Source organism: Portunus trituberculatus, chromosome 15, assembly GCF_017591435.1.
Source record: "Portunus trituberculatus isolate SZX2019 chromosome 15, ASM1759143v1, whole genome shotgun sequence".
In the NCBI taxonomy this organism is placed as follows: Eukaryota; Metazoa; Arthropoda; class Malacostraca; order Decapoda; family Portunidae; genus Portunus; species Portunus trituberculatus.
In genome coordinates, this window is record NC_059269.1 from 3,776,220 (window position 1) to 3,800,750 (window position 24,531).

At 46.1% G+C, this 24,531-nt stretch overlaps 1 protein-coding gene across 12 annotated transcripts in view; it reads right to left on the minus strand.

Annotated features, from left to right (window-relative positions):
* The window catches only part of LOC123504023 (paired box protein Pax-5-like), a 169,158-nt gene that overhangs the window by 104,757 nt on the left and 39,870 nt on the right, over positions 1–24,531 (minus strand). For 10 of the 12 annotated variants that reach the window (XM_045254242.1, XM_045254241.1, XM_045254238.1 and 7 more), the window contains exon 3: positions 11,425–11,451. The exons of the other annotated variants lie outside the window; for them this stretch is intronic. In XM_045254242.1, coding sequence (XP_045110177.1) covers positions 11,425–11,451 — 27 coding nt within the window. The remainder of the gene's footprint in view (positions 1–11,424; positions 11,452–24,531) is intronic. 12 annotated transcript variants of the gene reach the window in all.

The following is a 24,531-nucleotide window of genomic DNA, read 5'->3' on the forward strand; positions in this document are numbered from 1 at the left end:
GTTCTCCTTCTTGTTCTTCTTGTTCTTGTTTTTATTCTTCTTCTTTTCATCTTTGCCTTCACTACCATTTTTCTCTGCATATCCTTATTTTCCTTCCCTACTACTTACGTAAACCCTCACAAACCTCTTCCTATTCACAGTTCCTCCCACTCAGAGAACCGATGTCTTGGGCTCCATTTCTGCGACAAAGTCATTCATTCCAGAGCCTTTGTGTGTTGACCTTTCTTTAATCACCTTGCGTTGTTTTGCATTTCGTGGCGTCTTCTCTCTATCGCGCTCTTCTGCCTCTTAGTCCAGCAGCCTCAATGTTCCCCACGGTTTCTCCCATTTTCTCCCAAAGAGTCACTGGCCGCTCTGTTGTTCGTGTGCGGCAGATTTTCGAAGTAGGTGCGTGAAAAATGATGAACCCGCTGGCCGGTAATTTTAAAACGAGATATTAATTTTCCTTGCCCAAGAAACTCAGGCATGGGCGCGAGAGAGGATATATTACCGCGGCTTTCAAGAGTAATGGTTGAGTGCGTGGTGACTACAGGTAAGGCTTGCCCAGGTAATGGATTAATTTAAGCCTGCGCGAAGCTCCACATCGCCCAGCGTGACTATGAGCGAACCAAGACACAAGGCGGCCATTGTTACACGTGTCACCTCACCGGGCACTCGTCTTTGGAAACCATCAGCAGGCCTTTTATGTTTCAGTTTTTTTCCTCCACTCTCAGGGCTTTGGTTTTATTTTCTTTATGGAGTAGATAGTCTTGGCGTCTTTCCATGCGTGTCTATATGTGTTTTTCGTTGAATCAGTTGTGTTGTAGTCTCTTGAATGTACATGTACGTACCACTGGCCACTGGAGTTTTATTTGGTTTAGAAAGAGCTGCGTTTGGGTTTCAGGTGTTTAAAAAAATAGCTGTGGAGAAAACAATGGTATAAAAGTAAAGCGTTTCTTTCAAGGATTGCCTGCTATGGGCTAATGATCAGGACCTTCATCTGAGCCCCTTTCCTGTATATTTTTTTGCCCCTTTATATTGTGTTCCCTTTATAATTGAAGGTTCTTTTCACACACCCCCTTCCTTTTTATGAGTTTTTGTTTTGTCATGGAGTAAGCAGAACTGCCAGACGGTGAAGGAGAGGAAAAAATAATCAGAAAATAGGGCGTAGCATTTTGTAGTTTCGCGGGTGAAGGTTTGCCCTCTCGCCCTCCGCCGCCGCCACAAAACAAAAGTCCTTCGGGAGGAGCCATTAACGCTGGGGAAGGAGAAAAAATAGAGGCCTTTTTTTTCTCCCTCTCGTCTTTGCCTCTTAGCTTGCAACTCATTGTCACGTTAGGCGAGGAGAAAGGGAGAGGAAAAATATTGATGACAGGGAGGATAAAAATGCGGTAGGACCTGTAGAAGGGTGACAAAAGGTGTAAGTGATTCTTCTTTCATTCCGTCCTATGTTCTTCAATCTTCTCGCTTCCTTTCTTCCATACTCCATTTCTTCTTCCCTCATTTCCCTTTCCTCTCAACCTTTCCCACGTCACCTCCCTCACTTCATCCCTCCATGTCCCTAATTCTCCACCCGTTTCTCCCGTCAACATTTCCCTTTTCTTGCAAGGTTTCTCAAGTTATTTCTCTCTTCTTTTCCCTCCAGTGCTTCCTTAATCCACCTCCTTCTTTATTTCACTTCTTTTTTTCCCAAACTTTTTCACTATATGCCCTCAGTTCTCTGTATTTCTTCCTCTTTCTAACCTATCCTCACACATTCCCTTCTTTCTTCAGTGCCTCTTACACGCAGCATCTTTCCTCTGCACTACCATCACCATCGCCACCACCACCAGCCACCTATCGTGATGTACCTTTCTGATTAGTTCCTCGTGATTGGCAGCTATTATAGGTGATCACTCAGGTGCGGCTACCTCTGCCCACTGACGGCTGAATACACAAACTGCCACCTTGCCAGTGAAAATCAGCAACAATCACACAGCTGGCGAGGGAGACGTGCCACGACTAAGGCTTTCGGTAAGTGTTCATGAAGTATTAATGAAGGCTGACGATGAGAAGTAAATGCACGAGATAAACGTGATGCTTGGGAAAAGTGATTGTTGTTGGTGTGTGTGTGTGTGTGTGTGTGTGTGTGTGTGTTTTTTTTTTTTGTGTTTATCATGTCTGTGATATTTGTTAACTTCTTTTGCTTGTATTCTTTACACACACACACACACACACACACACACACACACACACACACACACACACACACACACACACACACACACACACACACACACACACACACACACACACACACACATCCACAAAATTAATTTCTTTTCATAATTTTCACGTCGAGAATTTTTATTTACTCTACTTGCCACATTCTTTATCCGTCGCAAACGAGAGAGAGAGAGAGAGAGAGAGAGAGAGAGAGAGAGAGAGAGAGAGAGAGGTCACGGACGGGGCTAAGACGATAATTACCTCATGCTAACTTATGAAAAAGAAACGATTAATATTTGGTTTCAATTACGAAAAAAAATGCAGTGAGCTCACGTTGCGAACAAGAGCAAGAGAACAGCGAGAGAAGGATAGGAGTCGGGAGTGTACGAGGAGAAAATGGAGAAGATGAACACACTCTAAGGAACAGTTGGGGAGTAAGGTGGTAAATACTTTGTTGATGGGTTTTAGATATTATTTCAGAGCTTTATCGTAAACCAGTGGGAAAGATCGGAATGTGAAGTATGAGGTGTAAATATTTAGACCAACAGTGAATGCTCAAAGTGGTATTAGTCGTCGTTCCTTGTAGATTTTTAAATGATTCGTAATTCTTGAGATACTTTTAGACATATCTCCATAGTAAATCAAGTTTTTGCGGGATTAACTGCAATATCTTGTATTCCTTTATTTCACAAGGGTAACCTGATTATCATTTGAACTCTTAGAAAAAGATTGTCTAGTAAACGTATGGAGGAAATGAGAAGAGCCAGCTTTCTTGGCATTCACACACACACACACACACACACACACACACACACACACACACACACACACACACACACACACACACACACACACACACACACACACACACACACACTTTGTCCTTTGTCCTTCATATCTTCACTCGTTCATTCACTCCTGCCCCTTTCATCTCATCCCTAATTCTCTTCTTCCCTTCTCACTGCATTCCTTTATTCTTGTCGTCCTTCCACTCTTTCTTTACCGCGGCATCCCTTCCCTACTCCTCCCTGCCTTGTCCACCTCGCTACTCCCTCGCCTGCCTCTAGTTGTAATCACTCTAATCAAGAAGGAAGAGGGGAAGGAGGGAGAGAAAAGGGACGGTGGAAGGGAGGGAGGGAGGGAGAGAGGGAAGGGAGAGTTTTTCTGCGTGCGTGTGTGTGTGCGTTGGTGATTTGTGCATATTTTCATGTTCTCGTGTGTTGCCTTTTTTCGGTTTCCTTTCTAATTACATTTTTCTTTTCCTCCCTCCTCCGCATTCTTCCCACTGAAATTAAGAGTTGTTGACTTTTTTACTTGTTACACGTCTGCCTGCCAACTCTCCACCGGTCCCACCCACATGCATAATCTGTGCTCCTCTCTCTCTCTCTCTCTCTCTCTCTCTCTCTCTCTCTCTCTCTCTCTCTCTCTCTCTCTCTCTCTCTCTCTCTCTCTCTCTCTCTCTTACTTTACTGTATTCATTATTTCAATCTTCCCTATCCCTCATGTCACTTATCTGTTTATTTATCTATCTCGTCACTCAACCGCCTACCCACTTTTCCCGTGCCTCTTCCCGTCCCTCCCCTTCCCTTCCCGCCCCTCAACATCCCACCCCATCCCGCCCATCGCCAGTTTGGGGTTCCTTACCACTATCTTACCCCACAAGCCTTATCATCATCAGTTGCCTCGGGATAATACCTTATTAACTAATTTGTAAGAAGATACAAGTATGTTTTATTTTCCCTTTTTTTTTTTTACCCCCAGTTCGAAACCCGCCCTTCAGTAAGCTTTAAAACACGACTCTATGAAGGTGAGATGGAGAGAACCGTTTTTCTTTTTGTGGTGTGTCGTTAGAGCGTCTTTTTCTTCTTTTTAACTTTTTTTTCTACCTCAGCAGGCAATCTTATCTAGAGCCTTGTGTTTTTCTGAGCCTCCGAGTGCTTTCAGGTTGTGTGTTAGGAGACGTGAATGGCAACTTCCTTTGATAATGCCCCTGCTTGCCTGTCGAGGTTCAGCCCAGTACAGGTCACTTGTGCGGCTAAAACACTACTGCTCCGCCACGTCCTCCTCGTCCTCAACTCTTCCTTACAGTCTTATACAGGTCACTTGCAGATTTTAACCCCTTGAATACTATGACGTGTTTCCATATTCGTTCTGGTTATTATTTAGTGGTCTCACACAGCTCCAGAAACTTACGTGAACATTAAAATAGTGAAGATTGTGGCCATTAATCTTCTGGCCTGCATAGACCCTTTTTAATGTTAATAAAATGGTCTAATCGTACACAAATCTCAAGGTAAAAATGTGTCCTAATATTGAAGAGGTTAAACGTTACTTTTCCTCCACATTCTCATTTTTACTCTCTCTGTATTCTTTCTTTTCTCCCTTCGTACCTTTCCCTTCTCTAAGTCTTTTTTTTTTTTTGCCTATTTATCACTACAAACATCCCGTAAGTGTTTATATATATATTTTTTCCTCCTTCTTATCACGAACAAGACGTATGAGTAACAATAAATATCAATAAATAAGAGATGGAAAATGATATAGCCAGATTAATTAACGAGGGAGTAAATGGATGGATGTTTAATGTAAATGAATATGAATGTGAGTCTAGACCGAAGTAAATAAAGAGATTGCAATAGGACCCCTCGAGATGACTAATGAAGGCTGGTTGGGACGCGTGGATATTTAAATCATTAGTTGCGTTGTAGTGATACTGTTTCTCTTTCTGTCCTTCTTTTCCTATCTCTAGTGTTGGCTTTCCTCTCCAACCCTTTCACTGTTAGATCCTTTCTTCCTCCATTCCTTCTCTTCCTTCTTTCTTTCTTCGCAATGTGTGGTTTCTCTATTCTCTTACTTTCCTTGGTGAATTTTTATCCTATTCTCTCGACTCCTCCTTTTTTTTTTTCTTTTCTTTGGCTTAGTACTCATCTATTCATTAGTACAACTTAACTAGTACTGAATGACTGTAATTCCCAACAAAGTAAGATCGAATAAAGTAGTGTTTGGGTAGTAGAAGAAAAGAACAATGAGGAGAAGGAAGAGAAGAAGGAGGAGGAGGAGGAGAATGGCAAGGAAATTCAAGAGATGAGTTCATTCTCTTCACTTGTTAGATTCTTTATCGTCTTCTTCCCGAGTCCTGGAATTTTTTGTCCCAGAGCATAAAGCCACGATGAAAACCTAATGAGGAGCCGTTTTCTTTCTTCTTTTTTCTTTTATGTGCCCTTGTGTGTGTGTGTGTGTGTGTGTGTGTGTGTGTGTGTGTGTGTGTGTGTGTGTGTGTGTGTGTGTGTGTCTGTGTGTGTGTGTCAGTAACTCTCCACTGATGAGAGTTAAGCGGCGAACAAGATTTTGATAAGGATCTGCTAGCACCGAGTGAGAGCGAGAGACGAGATCCAAAAAAAAAGGAAGAAAAAAAAAAAAAAAGAATCAAGACAATCACTAAGAAACGTCGACCCAACATAACATTTGTAAATCACCGGAGTGGCTTTCATCGGCAGTGGATTAAGGCAGATTACCGTAACCCAAAACCCAACCGCTGCCCACTGTACGTAACGAGGTAGATTTATTCAAGTGGCCCTGGCGTTTGATTAGAGTGGAATCTAACTTTGGCCTAATGTCTTGAGATCCCAAATCCAGATAGACGCGATCCCCTAATGAGAGTAATCTGGCTGTCCAAACCTCCGCCTCCTTTTTCCAATCCACGCGATAAAGGACTGATAAGGCTTAAGTAATAATAATGGCACCAACATCTAAGTTACTGAGATGTTGGAGCAGGAAGGAGGAGGAGGAGGAGGAGGAGGAGGAAGAAGAAGAAGAAGAAGAGGAGGCAGAGGAGGAGAAGGAAGAATGCTAGTTTGGTCGATGTAGGTGGCACAGATGAACGTGCCTTGGGATGGTTCTATTCGATAATAATGTTTATCTAGAACTGAGTGCCCCAAGAGAGAGAGAGAGAGAGAGAGAGAGAGAGAGAGAGAGAGAGAGAGAGAGAGAGAGAGAGAGAGAGAAAGCAAAGTTAAATTGCCGACACGGATAAACACAGAAATTGTCGGAGCAGGGGCAAGAGGAGAGCAGCGGGGGTCTGTGAACACTGTCATTTGGTGCTCCGATTGTGTGCCTCTCCTCATCGGAGACAACTCAGGATGGGAACAAGGCCGAGAAGGAAAACACTAAAAACAGCGGCAGTGAGAATATTAGATTCGTTTTAAATTATATAGAGAGAGAGAGAGAGAGAGAGAGAGAGAGAGAGAGAGAGAGAGAGAGAGAGAGAGAGAGAGAGAGAGAGAGAGAGAGAGCGTGGTTGAAATTTGCAAACTATTTCAGGAAGTTTTCTTTGTATTCTACCAAAAATGTATATTATACGTGCTGTACATAGTATGATTGATTTATTTTGTTTCCTAAGCTAATAATACTGCTATACACACATGACGGACTTGAATAGAACTGTTAGTCTTTCAGAAGCACCAAGAAACAAGCATATGAACAAATACGATTAGTCCAGAAAAAAAATAATGGAGCGAAAGGGTGAAGGAGAAAATGCACAGAAAAAGTGAAGTGGACGCGTGTCTTGGAGAATAAAGTGACCTTCAGAGGAAAGCGGGAGAGGAGTAGGTTTTGTTTTTGTAGGTTTTAGTGGCCAGATCATGTCTCACTACCGGTCCATCGGGGAGGTGAGGGGCCCCCGGCGGCCACACCCTGGGCCGCGGGCTGGGCGTGCAGGGGCGGGATGGAGGATGGGGAGGAGGAGACGGAAGGGAAGCGAGGAGGGGGGAGGAAAAGATGTTGGTGCAGGAGGAGGCAGAGTAGGGCGGCGGGGACGGGCTGAACACTTGCTGCCTCACATAGTTTCCAGGGCGATAGACGAGTCGGGAGAAAGCTCACCTTCCTTCTGCACTAAACACTATCAACAGGTCAGATTCTTCTCTCCTGCCTTGTTGTTATGTGTGTTTCTCCTCCTGTCGTCTCTTCTTGTTCCTCTTGCTTATTTTCACATTATCTTTTCTTGTGTATATATTTATTCACATGCCTTGCCTTTAGTTTTGGTAGAAATAATGTTTAAGTGGTGTTGAGAGAGAGAGAGAGAGAGAGAGAGAGAGAGAGAGAGAGAGCATGAAAACCCAACAAAACCACTGAGGCTCATTCCCGCTCAGACCTGAAAGATGTCTTCCTATCTGCATAGATGACGAGTTAAGATAAAGAGAAAAAGTGTGTGGGAGAAGATAACTCGCGACCACCTCCCTCACCACGACCATCACCACCATACCCATCCCCTCACCACCACCAGTACTACCACTATCATCACTTCTGCCTCTTCCCCGTCGTAAACTAGCCAACTAATTTTATGGCAAGTCTAGAAACGTTCTGAAAAGTCACGAATGTTGAAGGGTAGTGGCTGCTAACCCTGTCAGTGCCTTGGCCTGTCCTTGGGGGGCCTCACCTTCCCTGTGCATCCCTTTACCTCTTTCACCCCTCTTTCGAGCCCACTTCTCCCCCGGTCTAGCTAGTGGCCTCTTTTCACCGCCCCCTCCTCACCCCTGGTTTCCTCTTTCAGCCTCGCACGCTCCTCTTCTACTGAATCTCCCGCCCCTCTCCACTTCCTCCTCCCTCTCCGTTCAGCGCCTCGTTTTCAATAAGAGGTGAGGGCGCGCGAGTTGCACGCTTCTTAGTGGAAGACAAGGGAAGGGATGCGCTTTCTCTCTCTCTCTCTCTCTCTCTCTCTCTCTCTCTCTCTCTCTCTCTCTCTCTCTCTCTCTCTCTCTCTCTCTCTCTCTCTCTCTCTCTCTCTCTCTCTCGTTTGAATGTTTACTTGTAGGAAAACTAAAATCAAGGAATATAGAAAAGAAAAACAGACTTCGAGAAAAGCAGAAATCTGACGGACAGAAAGAGAGAAAAGAAACAGACGGGAAGAGAAAGAGAGCCTGCAAACACAGTAACTTATCACCCTCGTCACTTGCTTACCCTCAGCACACACACACACACACACACACACACACACACACACACACACACCCAGTGGTTAGAGCGCTGGCTTCACAAGCCAGAGGACCGGGGTTCGATTCTCCGGCCGGGTGGAAATATTTGGGTGTGTCTCCTTTCACGTGTAGCCCCTGTTCACCTAGCAGTGAGTAGGTACGGGATGTAAATCGAGGAGTTATGACCTTGTTGTCCCGGTGTGGTGTGTGCCTGGTCTCAGGCCTATCTAAAGATCGGAAATAATGAGCTCTGAGCTCGCTCCGTAGGGTAACGTCTGGCTGTCTCATCAGAGACTGCAGCAGATCAAACAGTGAACACACACACGGTAAGGCTCGCCCGTGCCAGAGGGGAAAAACGGCACGTGAGTTTCCCGCTGTCTGGGCCCCGCTTAGGTGACATCCATTCATTCTCCGCTTCTTACTGGTCTTGCCCCCTTCAGCTCCACTCCTCAGCTCCCTTTCTTCCTCCTCCTGAGCGTGCAGGAAGAAAGATGCTGGAGAGGGAAGGGGGAAGGGGAACAAGAGGAGGGGGAGAAAGTTTTCGTGACTACGTATACAAGAAAAATGTTTGACTGTCATGTACGTTCAGATGAGACGTTTAAAAAATGTAACTTGGAGAGAGAGAGAGAGAGAGAGAGAGAGAGAGAGAGAGAGAGAGAGAGAGAGAGAGAGAGAGAGAGAGAGAGAGAGAGAGAGAGAGAGAGAGAGAGAGAGAGAGAGAGAGAGAGTGGGAGAGAGAAAGACTCACTGAAATTTTGCATTGTGTTTTGCATCAATACACGGGAGAGAGAGAGAGAGAGAGAGAGAGAGAGAGAGAGAGAGAGAGAGAGAGAGAGAGAGAGAGAGAGAGAGAGAGAGAGAGAGAGAGAGAGAGAGAGAGAGAGAGAGAGAGAGAGAGAGAGAGAGAGAGAGAGAAGAAAAAAGGTAGCTTTACATATTCTCTCTCTCTCTCTCTCTCTCTCACCAGTGTGTGTGTGTGTGTGTGTGTGTGTGTGTGTGTGTGTGTGTGTGTGTGTGTGTGTGTGTGTGTGTGTGTGTGTGAGGTGATGTAAGGGAAGAAAATGGAGGAGTGAATGAATGTGAAAGCAGGAAGATGAGAATGAAAAGAGAGGCGAGACAAAGGAAGGAAAGCAGAGGAGGAAGGAGGAAGGGGCGGAGGAGGCAGTGAAGACTCACGCCCTGGAGAGAACACACACTGAGGGAGAGAGGGAGGGAAGGAGGGAGAGAGAGAGGGAGGGGGGAGAGAAGTCCTTCGTCAGCAAATCCAAGGAAAGAAAAATACATAAGTCAAGGTTCTTCTCCTACACACACACACACACACACACACACACACACACACACACACACACACACACACACACACACACACACACACACACACACACACACACACACACACACACACACACACACACACACACACACACACACACACACACACACACACACACACACACACACACACAGAGAGAGAGAGAGAGAGAGAGAGAGAGAGAGAGAGAGAGAGAGAGAGAGAGAGAGAGAGAGAGAGAGAGAGAGAGAGAGAGAGAGAGACTTGTAATTTAACATTTAGTAATACAGTTAGAGAGATAGACACTTAATTGATTCTATTTCAGACGACATGTATATTAGTTTCTAGAAGTTTGGATGGACAGACAGACATACGTGCTTACGAGAATAAAGGTAGATGAATACCTAACTGCATCTAAGCTGTACAACGTTTTTATTAGCATCTTGTAACAATGGAATGAGATGTGAACACGGCTACACGCACCTTTGCAATCTAGTAGTAGGAATGAAGACTAGGCGTTGGCATTTCTCTTAAGGTGGCGCCGTGAACACCTTAGTAACTTTAGGTGGATAAGTTCACTGTTATTTATGTGTTTGTCAGATGAGAAGGGTAATGTACTTTCTATGTGAGTGATTTCTTCATGCGCTTGTGTTGTTGGTGATTGCGGTGGTGGTGTTGTTGTTGTTGTTGGTGGTGGTGGTGATGGTAGTGGTGGTGTTGACGGACAGAAAAAAATAATGCTCTGTGTGTTTTTTCTTGCCTTTTCTTATGGAACCGACCGTGTTTTAATTGTGAAATTTTATGACTCGATGTTTGTTCATTGTTGATCTGATCCTGTGTGTGACTTGGTTTGTTGTCTTTGTCCTCTTACGTGGAAGAATGTAAAATTATTTTAATGCCACGCTATTTTTTCTTTTTAAAATTGTTACAGTAATGCCTTTAATGTTTACGAGCCCACAAGAGTGGAGTAACTAATTCATCAATCCTTGTACTGATTTTACAAGATTAATATTACTTTTGTGTGTCAATGTATCTCTTTAATTCTCTTCTCCATTCTTTTGCTTAACTAAAGTAATTTCACTATGGCTTTTGTCATATATATATTTTAGCAATACTTGTGTTAGTATTTACGACCACAGTTTTCGCGGCCCCTCTTACTAGCATCAGTTAATCAATCAACCCATTGCCTGTATCACCTGTTAGTTGTACCGCTGCCTCACCTGTCTCCCTTCTGTGGACGCTCCTGAGTCTTGATCTAAAGAACCTGATTAAGAAGAAAAAAACATTCTATTTGGTAGTAAAGATTAATGTCGCCGTTGTTGTGTGCTGAATATAATATCTGTGAGTCTGGTCAGAGAGAGAGAGAGAGAGAGAGAGAGAGAGAGAGAGAGAGAGAGAGAGAGAGAGAGAGAGAGAGAGAGAGAGAGATAATGCGAAGGTAAAATGAAAAATGGGTAGAAAGAAAAGATAGGAAGGAAGGGAAGAGAGGCAAAGTGCAGTGAAATATATAGAACACTAATTCTCTGTTTTCTTGATCTGACATTTTCTTTAGATCTGTGTTTACTTGATTATTTTCCGGTTTCATTGTAATTGCTGGGTGGATTATTATATATGTAATTGTGTTGCGTGTTTTTTTCTTCTCACACTTGACATATTGGTAATAAATAACTGGTCAGTGGTTAATTACACATTGTTAGTATGCAGTCAGTCTGTTCAACTTTACAAGGGAAAGTTTAGCTTCATTCCGTTCTTCATTTGTTATGCTACACGAATGCAATCTCTCTCTCTCTCTCTCTCTCTCTCTCTCTCTCTCTCTCTCTCTCTCTCTCTCTCTCTCTCTCTCTCTCTCTCTCTCTCTCTCTCTCTCTCTCTCTCTCTCTCTCTCTCTCTCTCTTTCTCTCTCCGTTAGTAAAGCAGTACATTCCCACACACCAGCAACCCCCGAGTTAGTGTCAACAGGACGCAGAATTATAACCATACCTTCGTCACATGCTCCCGCCGAGTGACCTGACAGGAAGAGACAAGGCATATAAGAGACAGCCGTGGAGCGCGGAGCCTACACACGGCCACACAAACACAATCATTACAACACAGACTGCTTAGCCTTACAGTTCCTTGAAGACCGTTTACCTAAAAAAAACACATTCATTTTTACATATGGAGGTAAAGTTGAAATGGTAAGTAGGAGAGTTTTGTGTGGTAAGAGTACGTGGGTTTTACTTATTTTCTTCTTGTGTATTTTAGTTTAAAGTTCCAGCCATTTCTAGTGCAGTGTTTTCTTAAGTTGAACATAACCTGTAATGGGCGTCTGTACGACATTCATCCTTCCGCCGCGAAACCACAACAGTAATTACCAGATCTAACTCGAGCGAAACACACACGCCGCCGCCGCCACCACCGCCGCAACGGAACCGCGCGAAAGACACGTTTGCACAAAATCCGCGAGGGCAGCGAGGAATATGAATGAAAGACGCACCTTTACCCTGGGAACGGAACACCTGGTTACTCTCCTGCGCGTATTAAAGAGAAGCTGAACTTTAATAGTCTTTGCCTTGCGGTCCCGGCGAGAGGAGCCTGGACACCTCTGTGATCTTTTGTTGCAGGGAGACTGTGGTGTTTTTGTCCGCCTTGAGTGAGGGAGGCAGGCGCAGCTGAGACGTTTTTACTGAGATACGTACGTGCCTTCCGAACTCCCCTGTCCCCGCCCACCCTCCTCCTGCCACTGCCGCCGCCGCTGTCACCACCGCTGCTACCACCACCACTGCCACTGCCTCCTCCTCCTCCTCCTCTCACTCCCGCAATGGACAAAGTTTTGGGATGAATGGAGATGAGAGCTATGATAAAAGAATTACAGGGGATGATGACAAAGAATGTGATGAATGTGCCGGTGAGCGTTTGCTTTGGATAAAAATGTGGATGGTTGGAAGAAAGAAAATGTATAGTGGAGGAAGAGGAAGAAGGAGTAGAGGGAAGAGGAAGAGGAGCAAGAGGAGATAAAAGTTAGTTCTCCATCTATCCGTCACATTGCCTTCGAATAACATCAGCTCTCGTCTCTTCCTCACGCCATCCTTTACACTCACCCCGCTGCCCCATACTAGTTCAAAATTCCACCTTGTTAAGAATATCCTGGAGTTTCTGCACGCCCCCGCACGGCATTCAGGTGTCTGGGGTGTTGAGGCGCTCGCTGCAGTTAAGGGGGGACAGGAGGCTCGCAGCTCTCCGGCAATGGTCACGGTCTAGTCCCCTTGTGTGTGTGTGTGTGCACGCGCGAGCTCGCCACACACTCCTTCCCTTCTCCTCCTTCCATCTCCACCCGCAGACACAAGTAAACTATCTTTGTCTACGATCTAAGGTTCCAAGGCTTTCCTATGACTTCATTAACGAGCCAGATCATCAGCCTCCCTTTCTCTCTTTCCTCTCCTCCCGGCCCTCTTACTAGTGCCTTTCACGTGACACCCTCATCATTACCACCACCACCACTAGACCCTTTCCACTCTCCTCTGAATCACCACGAGCTTCCATTCTCATTAAACTGAATGTATCTTTTCGTGTTATCGAAATCAACATTGAACTTTCACAGCCCTGTTCCTTTATTCCTTCCCTTTTGTCTACTCATTCACATCTTAGACTCGTTCCCTCCCTTCATGAGAGCAGAGGGAAGGCAGGTGTGGGAGCAGGAAGACGATTGCTATAGCCTCCACCTGCTGCAGGAGCTCAACACATCACCATTTGAGTGAATATTGTATGTATTCTCAGTAAATTTTTTTTTGTAAATAGCATCTCATCTGGAGCAAGGGAGTCCGCCACAGTGGATGTGCGAATGGACGTCAAGTTGTAGTGGATGAGTGATTGGATGCAGCGTAGTGGATGAGAGCAGAGAGGCCAATGTAGCAGACGTGTGGATGAAATGGTGGCGAATTTGCGGGTATAGTGATAGGGAGAGTGTGGATAAAGTGTGGATGAGGAAGAGAAGGTGGAGGTGGTGATGGTAGTTGTGGAGCGGAGGAGCGGCAGGGAGTGGATGGAGAGTGGATGGAGATAATCCTGGTCGGGTCGGTCGTGCGTGTCGCCTGCCGCCAACACCGCGTCCTTCAGACTGTTATTGTCATGCCTGCCTGCCTCACGCCGCGCCTGCCTCCCCTGCTGTCCCTGCCTCCTACACCTCCTGCACCTCCTACACCTCCTACACCTCCTCCTGTTCCATCTCCACCTTCTTATTCCTCAGTCCTGGACACCTAACCCATCACCTCGTATGGGTGTCTACGCCAGAAATTATTGAATTATTCGTGTATTTTATTTTGACTGCCGACCGCCTCGCAGACACTCCGGTACACAGTGTCTTCCAGAATAAGTCGGGTGATATAGTTGCTGGGTTTTCAGATAACATCACTGGTATTTTGTGTGTGTGTGTGTGTGTGTGTGTGTGTGTGTGTGTGTGTGTGTGTGTGTATAGGTGGGTGGGTGGAGTCTATTTTTGTTCTTTTTTTCCTCGTTCTCACTTGTTACGATGTTCTGTTCAGACTTGTTCGGACTTACTTTGTTCGGGTTAGCTTCCTCTCACCTCACAGCTCGTGTTTTTTTTTTTTTTTCATTTTTTATGACAAATTTGTAGAGACTGATTTTTCCGTGTTTCACCTTCTTGTTGTCTTTTATTACCCTTGTTTAACTTCTTCCACATCATCATTCATTATTTCCTGCGTGGAATATATATATATTTTTTTTATGTGCGTGGTTCTTCTAGCGTGGTTTGGCCTGAATGCAGTATTAGCAACACCATTTTTTTTACCTTCCTATTTTATTGACCTCATCACTGAGGTGTGAGTGGGCTGCCAGGTGTGTGAGCTCAGGTAATTTCCCCGCTCAGGTGTTCTAGCTCGCTTTTTTTTTTTTTTTTTATCTCGTCTCTGAAAAGAAGGCTGGAGCTATTCACCTTTTTGATAGCGGCCGCCACAAGGACAAAACAGCTTGTCCATAGACTAAGGGAAAAAAGTAACAAATGGGCAAAATTATCACGATGACAAAGTGACTACACACTGATTATCTTTCTAAAAACACCGCTTATTATAAAGTGTTATGCATATGTTGATTCTGCGTGTCATAGGCATTGTGCTGCCCGTGTATGGTGTTGATAGAGGCGCTTTCAGTAAGATGGGGGTGTTACGATGACATTAAGAGTATCGGCAGTGTATAGTGAAGGTGGTGGGCAAGAAAGGATGAGGGAAGGAGTGAGAGACAGAGTGAGGTTGCAAAAGTCAGTGTATTGAATGAGGTAGTCAGTGTGAGTATGGTGACGCAATACGAGTAGTGTGTTATGATACAGGTGTAGTGTGTTACAAGGCGTGTTAAGTATTGTGATCTGGACGGCTGTAGTGTGTGTGAGTGTTAGGTGACGGTGCAGTTACTAAGGTGATGATGATGAGGGTGTTGTGAATATAGTGAAGGGAGTGAAACCCGCACAGTGTCACCATGGCTGGCGTGGCGATATTTCCCCCGTCACTCAATTGTTTGCTGCTCTCCGTTCCGACTTTCTTCTCTCGCGTGTTGTTATTATTATTTTTTTCTATCTCCGGCTGCAGTTACTCATCTCTCACTCTTTTGTCATCTCTCTCTCTCTCTCTCTCTCTCTCTCTCTCTCTCTCTCTCTCTCTCTCTCTCTCTCTCTCTCTCTCTCTCTCTCTCTCTCTCTCTCTCTCTCTCTCTCTCTCTCTCTCTCTCTCTCTCTCTCTCTCTCTCATCACGAGACCCCACTAAGACGAACTACTGTTATCAGGAGAGACGCTACACTCCTTTACTCCCTCCTTTCTCCACCCTCCTCCCCTCTTCTCTCTCCTCTCCTTTCTCTTCCTCCCTCCCTTCCTCTCCACCCATCCCCTCATCAGGTTCACGAGAGGAAACTGTAAACCTAACATACCTAACAGGACCTCACAGAAAGACCAAAAGATCAACTCACAGCATCACCTTTCCACTCAGTTTGTGTGTATATTACGTCTCTCTCTCTCTCTCTCTCTCTCTCTCTCTCTCTCTCTCTCTCTCTCTCTCTCTCTCTCTCTCTCTCTCTCTCTCTCTCTCTCTCTCTCTCTCTCTCTCTCTCTCTCTCTCTCTCTCTCTCTCTCTCTCTCTCTCTCTCTCTCTCTCTCTCTCTCTCTCTCTCTCTCTCTCTCTCTCTCTCTCTCTCTCTCTCTCTCTCTCTCTACGTGTCAGTGCTTTGGTTCCTCATTGAAAATATATACAAAAAATGTGAAACGCACAACGAAAGACGTTTCTCTGGATTTTTATTTTTATTTTACGCAAATCATTGCACGTGTGTGTGTGTGTGTGTGTGTGTGTGTGTGTGTGTGTGTGTGTGTGTGTGTGTGTGTGTGTGTGTGTGTGTGTGTGTGTGTGTGTGTGTGTGTGTGTGTGTGTGTGTGTGTGCCCACTCGCTCGTAAAAAGACGCATTCAAAAGTACCTTTACTAATACCGTGTCTAAAGGAGCTATAGGAGCTTCTAAAGGATGGGGCGTCGTTTTTAGTATCACCTAATTGTACTATGTCGCTGGAGTCTTTTAAAGGCATGCCTCAGGTGCCGCCGACAGGTGTGTTTCTGGGACGCCGACGCGGTGGATGAGGAGGAGAAAAGGTAGGAGGGCGGGCGTGGCAGGTGTGAGAGGAATCCAGGTGAGAGAGGTGGAGGAGGAAGAGGGACGGGGATTGCTAATTACAGAAGTACAACAGGTGTGAGGATGGAAGGTGAGGGGAAGAATGACAGCCGAGTAATCTGTGTACATGTGACTTTGTAGTCTCTTGTACACCCTCCGGAACGCTGTCTCTCTGTCTACTGCATCTCTCTCCCTCCCTGCCTCCCTCCTTACTTCCCTCCCACCCTTCCTCTCTTCCTCCTTTTCCTCACTCCCTCCCTCCATTTTCTTCCATTGTGATAAAACGTACAGGAGAGGCGCTTCCTCTTCCCGGGATCTCGATCATCTTCGTTCAGGCGATTCATTACGTGCAGCTTGGAGAATGAACACAAACGATACGTAACGAAACGTCAGAGAGAGAGAGAGAGAGAGAGAGAGAGAGAGAGAGAGAGAGAGAGAGAGAGAGAGAGAGAGAGAGAGGCTACTCGGTCTAGCTGTTGCAATTCGCCTGTGGAAGATAGGTGTGAATGTCCAGGTAAGGCGGGAGGGAAGGAAGTTACCTCAAGGTTTTTCTTAACCAGACCAGTGTTGTGTATCGGAAGCTCCTTGGGGGAATGATGCATGAGGAGTGAAGAGCAGAAGAATAACAAGGGCGTAGAAAAAAGCGAAGAATAACAGGAAAAGTAAAAATGAAGCGTAGAAGATTGAGGAAGAGAAGTAAGAGAAGAAAGACACAGAGAGAGAGAGAGAGAGAGAGAGAGAGAGAGAGAGAGAGAGAGAGAGAGAGAGAGAGAGAGAAACTATACCGACTTCAGATCGTCCTGCTCCCCTTTCCCTCCCACTTTGCCTTCCTCTTTTCCTTCCCCCTCCCTCTGCACCTCCAGCTCCCCCACCCACGCTGGAAGGAGACGCCCTTCCGGTGTGGGCGGGAACACACGCCCACGCCCTAGATTCGCCCACCGCATGCCCTCTGCTCCTCCGTGAGATGGGATGGGGTTAGGGGCGGGGGTCGGGGAGAGATAAGCCGCTAGTGTTGTATCAAGTTAAACAATGATGATATATATTTTTTTTAGTATGACCTAAATTTGCAGCAACATGCTAAGTGGGGGAATATATGGTGGCTGAATAGATTCGAGAATGATGGGATTGCTGATTATGTTTGCGTGAGTGTGTGATGCAAGTGTGTGTGTGTGTGTGTGTGTGTGTGTGTGTGTGTGTGTGTGTGTGTGTCACGACATCGATTTATCATGAGTTGAAAGCAGAGTTACCGTGTGTGTGTGTGTGTGTGTGTGTGTGTGTGTGTGTGTGTGTGTGTGTGTGTGTGTGTGTGTGTGTGTGTGTTTTAGGTGACGTCTTGTGTGTGTGGCGCGAGGTGCCGTGACGGAAGTTCGCCGGGACAAGGCGGGGACTCCGTAATGATGTTATTGTTTTGTCACACAATACCGTTTTTTTTTTCTCCTCTCAGCCGCGCTCGGACCTTTAACTGAGCGCAGGAAGCTCTGTCTATTTGCGTACACTGTAACACACACCATTCAAGCGAGACAGAAGCTACATCTAGTTAACGTTCACATTGCACTGTACCTGCTAGTGTTAAACCTTTATTCATACACCTTTAAAACGAAAATCTAACATCACTATTAAGAAGGAAAAAAAAATAATGACACTTCTCCAGATCTCGCCTCTATTATTTTTTTAAGTCATTTGTAATTCCTTTGTGACACCGCTACCGTCTCTTTTTATTCATTAACATTCCTTTTCTATGTTTTTATTCCTCCTTCCCTAATTACGTTTACATCCATCCAGAATCTCTTTTACTCTTCTCCGTGTCTCTGCGGGAGCGTCTGAACTCCTAGCCTGCCTGCGAAGAAGAGAAGGAGAAGGAGGAGTAGGAGGAAAGCAATGTGGAATATAAGAAAGAGGATGCACAGATATCTGAAGTTCAGTGCTTTTTGAATTCCAGAAACAGCGTCTTACTAGCAATAAATGGCATCCTCCTCCTTCTCTTCTCTCTCTCTCTCTCTCTCTCTCTCTCTCTCTCTCTCTCTCTCTCTCTCTCTCTCTCTCTCTCTCTCTCTCTCTCTCTCTCTCTCTCTCTCTCTCTCTCTCTCTCTCTCTCCTCCTCCTCCTCCTCCTCCTCCTCCTCCTCCTCCTCCTCAAGTTCACGCCTTCATCATCGCCTCCTACGTGCGGTTGATTATTAAGTTTTATAAGTATCAGCAGCACCACTCGCTCCGCCACGGCTCAAGTCATGAACAAGTAACTCAGTAGCTCCTTCCCATCACGATGCGCCGTCCATGAAATACTTGTTGATGCTGCTTCTTGTTTTTTCTCCGTTGTTGTTTGCCGTGGGAGAGCTGTTGTTGTCACGTGGGTATTTGGGATCTCTCTCTCTCTCTCTCTCTCTCTCTCTCTCTCTCTCTCTCTCTCTCTCTCTCTCTCTCTCTCTCTCTCAAGGTTCAGCTCAATCTCTCACCGCTTACCATATTAAAAGATATTACGCTCCCGCAAGGAAGAGGGAGGCAGGGAGAGGCTTTCAGCACGGACCAGTACCTTAATTAAACATTATCTCCCGGATCTCTCAGCGGTGAAAAGACTGATTTATAGTGACGATGCCTTTCAGTGGGGTCAACTTTTCTCTGAGGTAACTTATGGCCAGGCAGGCTTTTAGTGTGTCCATTTTGCAGGGGCGGTAAAGGAGGGAGGAGTGAAAGAGCGAGCATAGAGAGTATAGGGCTTAGTCTGCTGCTTTATACTTGTCGCCGCCACATATGAAAGAGTAGCCTTCCCCTTCCTCCGGGTCAACAGGTAAAGGGGTCAGCAACGGCGGCAGGAGCGGCAGCAGAAGCACTGGCAGGAGTATGCAGAGTTTGGAACGCGATGACAAGATTATGGGCGAGGCGATAATGTGGGTTTATTTTCCGTGTACGTTCGCCAGTTTTAGTAAAGGGCCATCGAATTTATACTGCAAGATGGTGTGGTAAAGTATAATTTCACTTCTCATTCGCATCTGATAATGTTGGAAACCGGTCACTGCTATAGGCGATGGCAAGCGACTTTCACCGCCGTCACGCGAGTGGGTAAGAGCGAAACACGCCGCCATCGCTAAATCGCTGCGCTGTGCAAGAAATTCCAACCTTGAAGAGCGAAGGAAAATATGGCAAAAACAGTACATGGCATTGAAGTGCCTGGCAAAAGTCCGTATATGGCAATGTCTGATATTTAACACAATGACGGAAAGAAAACGAGATAGTGGAGTTGTTTGGTGTTTTTTGCAAGGAGGAACAAGAATAACAACAAATGAGGAGGCGAAGAGAGAGAGAGAGAGAGAGAGAGAGAGAGAGAGAGAGAGAGAGAGAGAGAGAGAGAGAGAGAGAAGAGATTTGTGAAGAGGATATTGATGAAGACGCCTACCTACATTCTAGTTCTGCTTAATATGCAAAGACTCAGCGGGTGTGACTTTCCCTCTTGGTACGCCGTGGGACGAGGCGAGGCGGGGTGAGGCGAGGCGAGGCGGACCGACTAGCGGGAGAGGCGATGGGTGATAGTGAGAGCCGGCTATTGAGGGAGATGGTGAGCTGTGATTGCCGGAGTTCAAGTTGTATCTCCCAATCCCACCCCACCCCACTCTCCCTCCCTCGCTTCCCTCCCTCATCCCATACTCTTCCTTCTCCTTTCCCACACACTCCCGCGCCGTCGCCGTGGTGTTGTTTTGTTATTATTGTTGTGTGTTGGCGCCTTTGGTGATTAAAGTATGGAGTCTTTTTTTATATTGCGTTTGTTGCTTCACACGGAACACTATTATTACTTGGCACTCAGCGTCATACTTAGCGGTGAGGAAGACGGAAGGGGGAAGGAAAGATGGAACGAAATATAAAAAAGAAGGAAGGAAAGTTGAAGACATGGATGACTGAAACCACCGCTTGAAGAAAATAAAGAAATAGAAAAGAGAAAAAGAAATGTTAGAAACGAAGAAGTACAAGATAGTGTGAACTGGTCCTTGATAAACTGAAAGGATTGGATAAGAAAAAAATGAGTGTTTGGTTAAAGAAAAAGTTTGTTTTATGTTTTGTTCTTTTGCTCTTCCTCCTTTCCATTCCCCTCCCTCCTGCCTCACCCTTCATCTCCGGGTGGTCCACCTGTCTGGGTCTCGCTAACAGAATTTCGACAGCGAGCAGGTGAAAGATTATCAGGTTTGGGTCAGTTGTGGAGCCACGCGGAGAGGGAAGAGGCGAGAATGGAGGAAGAGGAGGAGGAGGATGGGAGGAGGAGAAGCGACAGAGAGTGAGGAAAAGCTCCAAGATGATTCCACGTGTCGAAAGGTGTTGAGGAAACTTGCTCATGTCATGCACAAGAACACTCACGTTTTACACAGATCATGGGAGCGTTTCCTTCGTGTACCCTGCGTTGGGCCGTTGTCATGGCAAATGTTTGAGGTTAAGAAGTACCATTCGGCATCGGAGGGTGGGAGCCGCTGAAGCTGAGTCGTGAGGAGGCGAGCAGACGCGGCCCGTGACAGAGCCCTTCACCGCCACCTAGCGGGATCCTGCAACGGGACCGCCGCCGCCTCCACGCTCAAAACGCTCTGACACACAGATAAACTTTGGCTCGAGTGACACAGGAAATATTTTGCTGGTCACGTGATCGACCAAGAAAAAGAGGGGGTACATTGCATGAGGTCAGGTAAAAATAAGATAAAAAAAAAAAAATTGCACTCGTCTCCAGACCCAAGAGTGTGTCTGATGGAAGCTGGAGATGTGGTGTCGTGAGTTTCGCCGGTTGACGAATATTTGTGGGAAAACGTGTAAATGTTCATCACTTTTTATTTACACCCTTTTTTTTCTTTCCCAAGAGGGATTGACGCCAGATCCGCCTCGTGACACTTAGGGGAACGACCTCCTCGTGTACCTACATTTTCATGACGGACTTATCTCTACTGCAAAATTACATATACATGTCACACAAAATCTAATTGTAACTAATCTCCTGATAACTTTATTAATCTCAAAATTGTAACCAACACTAAGCATGAACATCCACGCCTAAAACCTTCCAGAAAGAGAGAAAGAGAGACTGAGCGTGCGTGGGAGGGGCGGCGGAGGCAAGACACTATAAGAGAGGCTTGGAAATTGAGCCAAGGGGAGACTCGTATAAAGTTTTTGCAGACTCACTCCCTCTGCTGCGCTCTGACCCCGTGGTGAGTTGGGTGCTGCCCTGACGTGGCCACACAGATGTAGATCTCTTAGATATGAAAGTAATATAGGGCGGTGAGGGCAGTGCGATGAAGAGAGGGAGGGAGAAAGGGAGGCTGATGAGGCAGGGAGGGAGAAAGGAGTGAAGAAGGAAAGGTGTCGGGCGGGGGAAAAGGAACAGTTGTCGACGTCACTAGTTATAGGACTCCACCCCATAACTCTCCTCCTCCTCCTCCTCCTCCTCCTGCTCCCGTCACTTGTTCTCGCACCTCCGCCACTTATTCCGTACGTCTTTTAAACGCCCAGTCCCGTGACCCAAAAATATGTAACCAGTTGTTTCTCTTCCTCGTCACTTCCTCAACCGTCACCACCACCACCACCGCCACTATTAGCAACAATAACAAGAACAACGGCATTACTACAACAAGAACCTGCACCAGAAGCGCTCACCACCATTCACTAACACACACACACACACACACACACACACCTTCTTTCTTCAGCCTCATTTTCAAGTTTTCCGACAGATCCACTTTTTGCTTCCATTGAGGTGGTTTATTGGCTCACAGGGCTCCTCGTAAAAAAGAAAGAGAGAAAAGGAAAAAAAGAAAAAAGATAAAGAAAACACTGAAAACATGTTAGAGAGAGAGAGAGAGAGAGAGAGAGAGAGAGAGAGAGAGAGAGAGAGAGAGAGAGAGAGAGAGCGCCGTGGGATAACTGAAATCTTGTTTGTTTGTGTTAATTTATTTACATTTTTTTCTGTCTTCAAGTTAAACGCCAAACTGGATTTTTTCTCCCTCTTTTATGATGGTTTAGTGGGTGGCGTTTGGCTGGTCATATGAGAGAGAGAGAGAGAGAGAGAGAGAGAGAGAGAGAGAGAGAGAGAGAGAGAGAGAGAGAGAGAGAGAGAGAGAGAGAGAGAGACTGACGCATGAAAGAAAAACACACTAGCAATGTAAAAACAAATCCAGACCTCATTATGTGAAATCCTTTGTCCTCCTCCTCCTCCTTCTCCTCCTCCTCCTCCACCTCTCTTTTTCTCTTTCTCTCCCTCCCCTGTCTTTCCTACACCCTGCCTCCCTGTCTTCCTGCCCTGTCATCACTCGTTCCTCACTTACTTCCTCCTCCTCCCTACCTTACCTCCTCCATTAGCCCGCCATCCTCCCTCCCTCTCCTTCCCTCGGCGTGCAACAAACTCGTGCTGTGATGAATGGATTGTCGCGGCCTTTGCTATATGAGTGTATCGCTTTCCCGCTTCTCCAGATGGCTATCGTTGCCCCTCCTTTATATTTAGAGTTCGTCCTATACTCATACCATCCTAAGAGTGTACCAGTGCTTTCTATGTTCCAAATAGATTAAAGCAGAACGTCCTACTAGCTATTTTCTTGTATTGGTATTGTTGTTGTCTCCGCTGATGGTGTATTAGTGTTTTCGTGGTGCAGACTGGTTTGTGGAAAGTTTTTAGATCACTAGACTGGTGGCAGGAGGAGATAAAGAGGAAGTGAGTGTTTTATGCATCGATTATCATGCCATTAATGTTGTTACCTGCTTATTGTGTTTACCAAGGTGTGTGTGTGTGTGTGTGTGTGTGTGTGTGTGTGTGTGTGTGTGTGTGTGTGTGTGTGTGTGTGTGTGTGCGTGCGTGATATCTCATTATTAATATTTCATGGGATGCATAAGCGGGAGTATCATGAGGGCATGTCTTAGCAAGGAAAAATCGTGTTCTCAGAGGAGGTCCTGAGAGGCGGGCAGCTCCCACGGGCCTGGCAGGGCGGGAATCAGGCGGGCGCAGTGTGGGAGCGAGCGGCAGGAGTCCACTGGGGGAACAGGATACCTTTTGTGTTATTGTTGCAGGACTCCCAGTCAGCCTAACCCACGCCCGCGCACCCCTACCCCTTCCTTTTCCTGCCCACGCCCTCACACGCCCGCCTCCCTACACCTCCTACTTGTGACTTCGCCATACAGAGGACCTACAGTTTAGTTCCTCGCCAGCAGTCTTGTTTTTACGGCAAGATTTATGGAGTTAATGAGAGCACGAGGCTGTGAGGGATAAGGAAGGGAAGGGAAGGGCGTGAGGGACATGATTCTTTTCCTCATGGTCACGTTGAAATTCTCACGGTATGAATGTTGGATGCTAGTCAGGGGTCAGTGAAAGGATTTATGTGGAGGCTTATTGTGTTTAGTGTTACGGAGCACCATTGGGATCTGTGTTCTGTTGGAGAGTGTTGGATGCTACTAAAGAGATTCGAGTCTTTCCATTCCTCTTATTTAATTTCTTATCTTCAGTTTCATCATGATCACCACCATCATTAGTATCACCATGACTATCAGTGTCATCATAATTGTAGTTATCAGTTATTAGTATCATGAATATTTAACAACACTTAATAACTGCAACACGTGTTTACCTTCAAGCAGACAAAAGCCCCGACCCAGTTTCACTTTCTTCTGAGAATTAAACAATTGAATGATGGCGAAATAGATAAATATTACTCACGATTCCCACGTTTATATTCTCTCGTCATGAACCCTAGGCTACTGGGAGGACACACACACACACACACACACACACACACACACACACACACACACACACACACACACACACACACACACACACACACACACACACACACACACACACACACACACACACACACACACACACACACACACACACACACACTAACGAACGGACACCAGCAGACTCACGCATGGAGAACAAAACGGAAACTTGAGGTTATGACATAAGTATTCTTTATCTGGACAGCGCGCGTGTGATGGTCGGCGGTGATGAAGCGGCGTCGTGAGAACAGTGGACTTAATAGCCAATTATCGTGTATTACAGTGAGTTTTGGGGGCGGTCGAGGTCCCAGAGACCCCAAACAAAGCGGCTCTCACCCACCCGGACCACCAACGCGTCGCGCCGTCCAGATTTGCATTAAGATTTTCCACTATCAGGAGACCCCATGCGAGGGCCGGAGCATTAGTGCGCCGTTTATCACCTGTGCCGGCAAGGCGAACTTATCATCATGGGAAGAACAGTCGGCCTCCAGAGAACCTCGTTAGTTGAGCATGAGGACCTGCACTGAAAACCTCGCTTATGAGGGAGAGTGTGTCAAGAGGCTGGGTGGTGTTGTGGGAGCAACTCAGGTTTGGCGCGCAGGGCGGCCGACCTTACAGACCCACCGCTGCCGCCTCCTGCCGAGGTCGACGGGAGGATCTAGCCAAGTATAATAGGTCGACAGGTGTTGGATGTTCGCGAGATTGATATGGTCGAT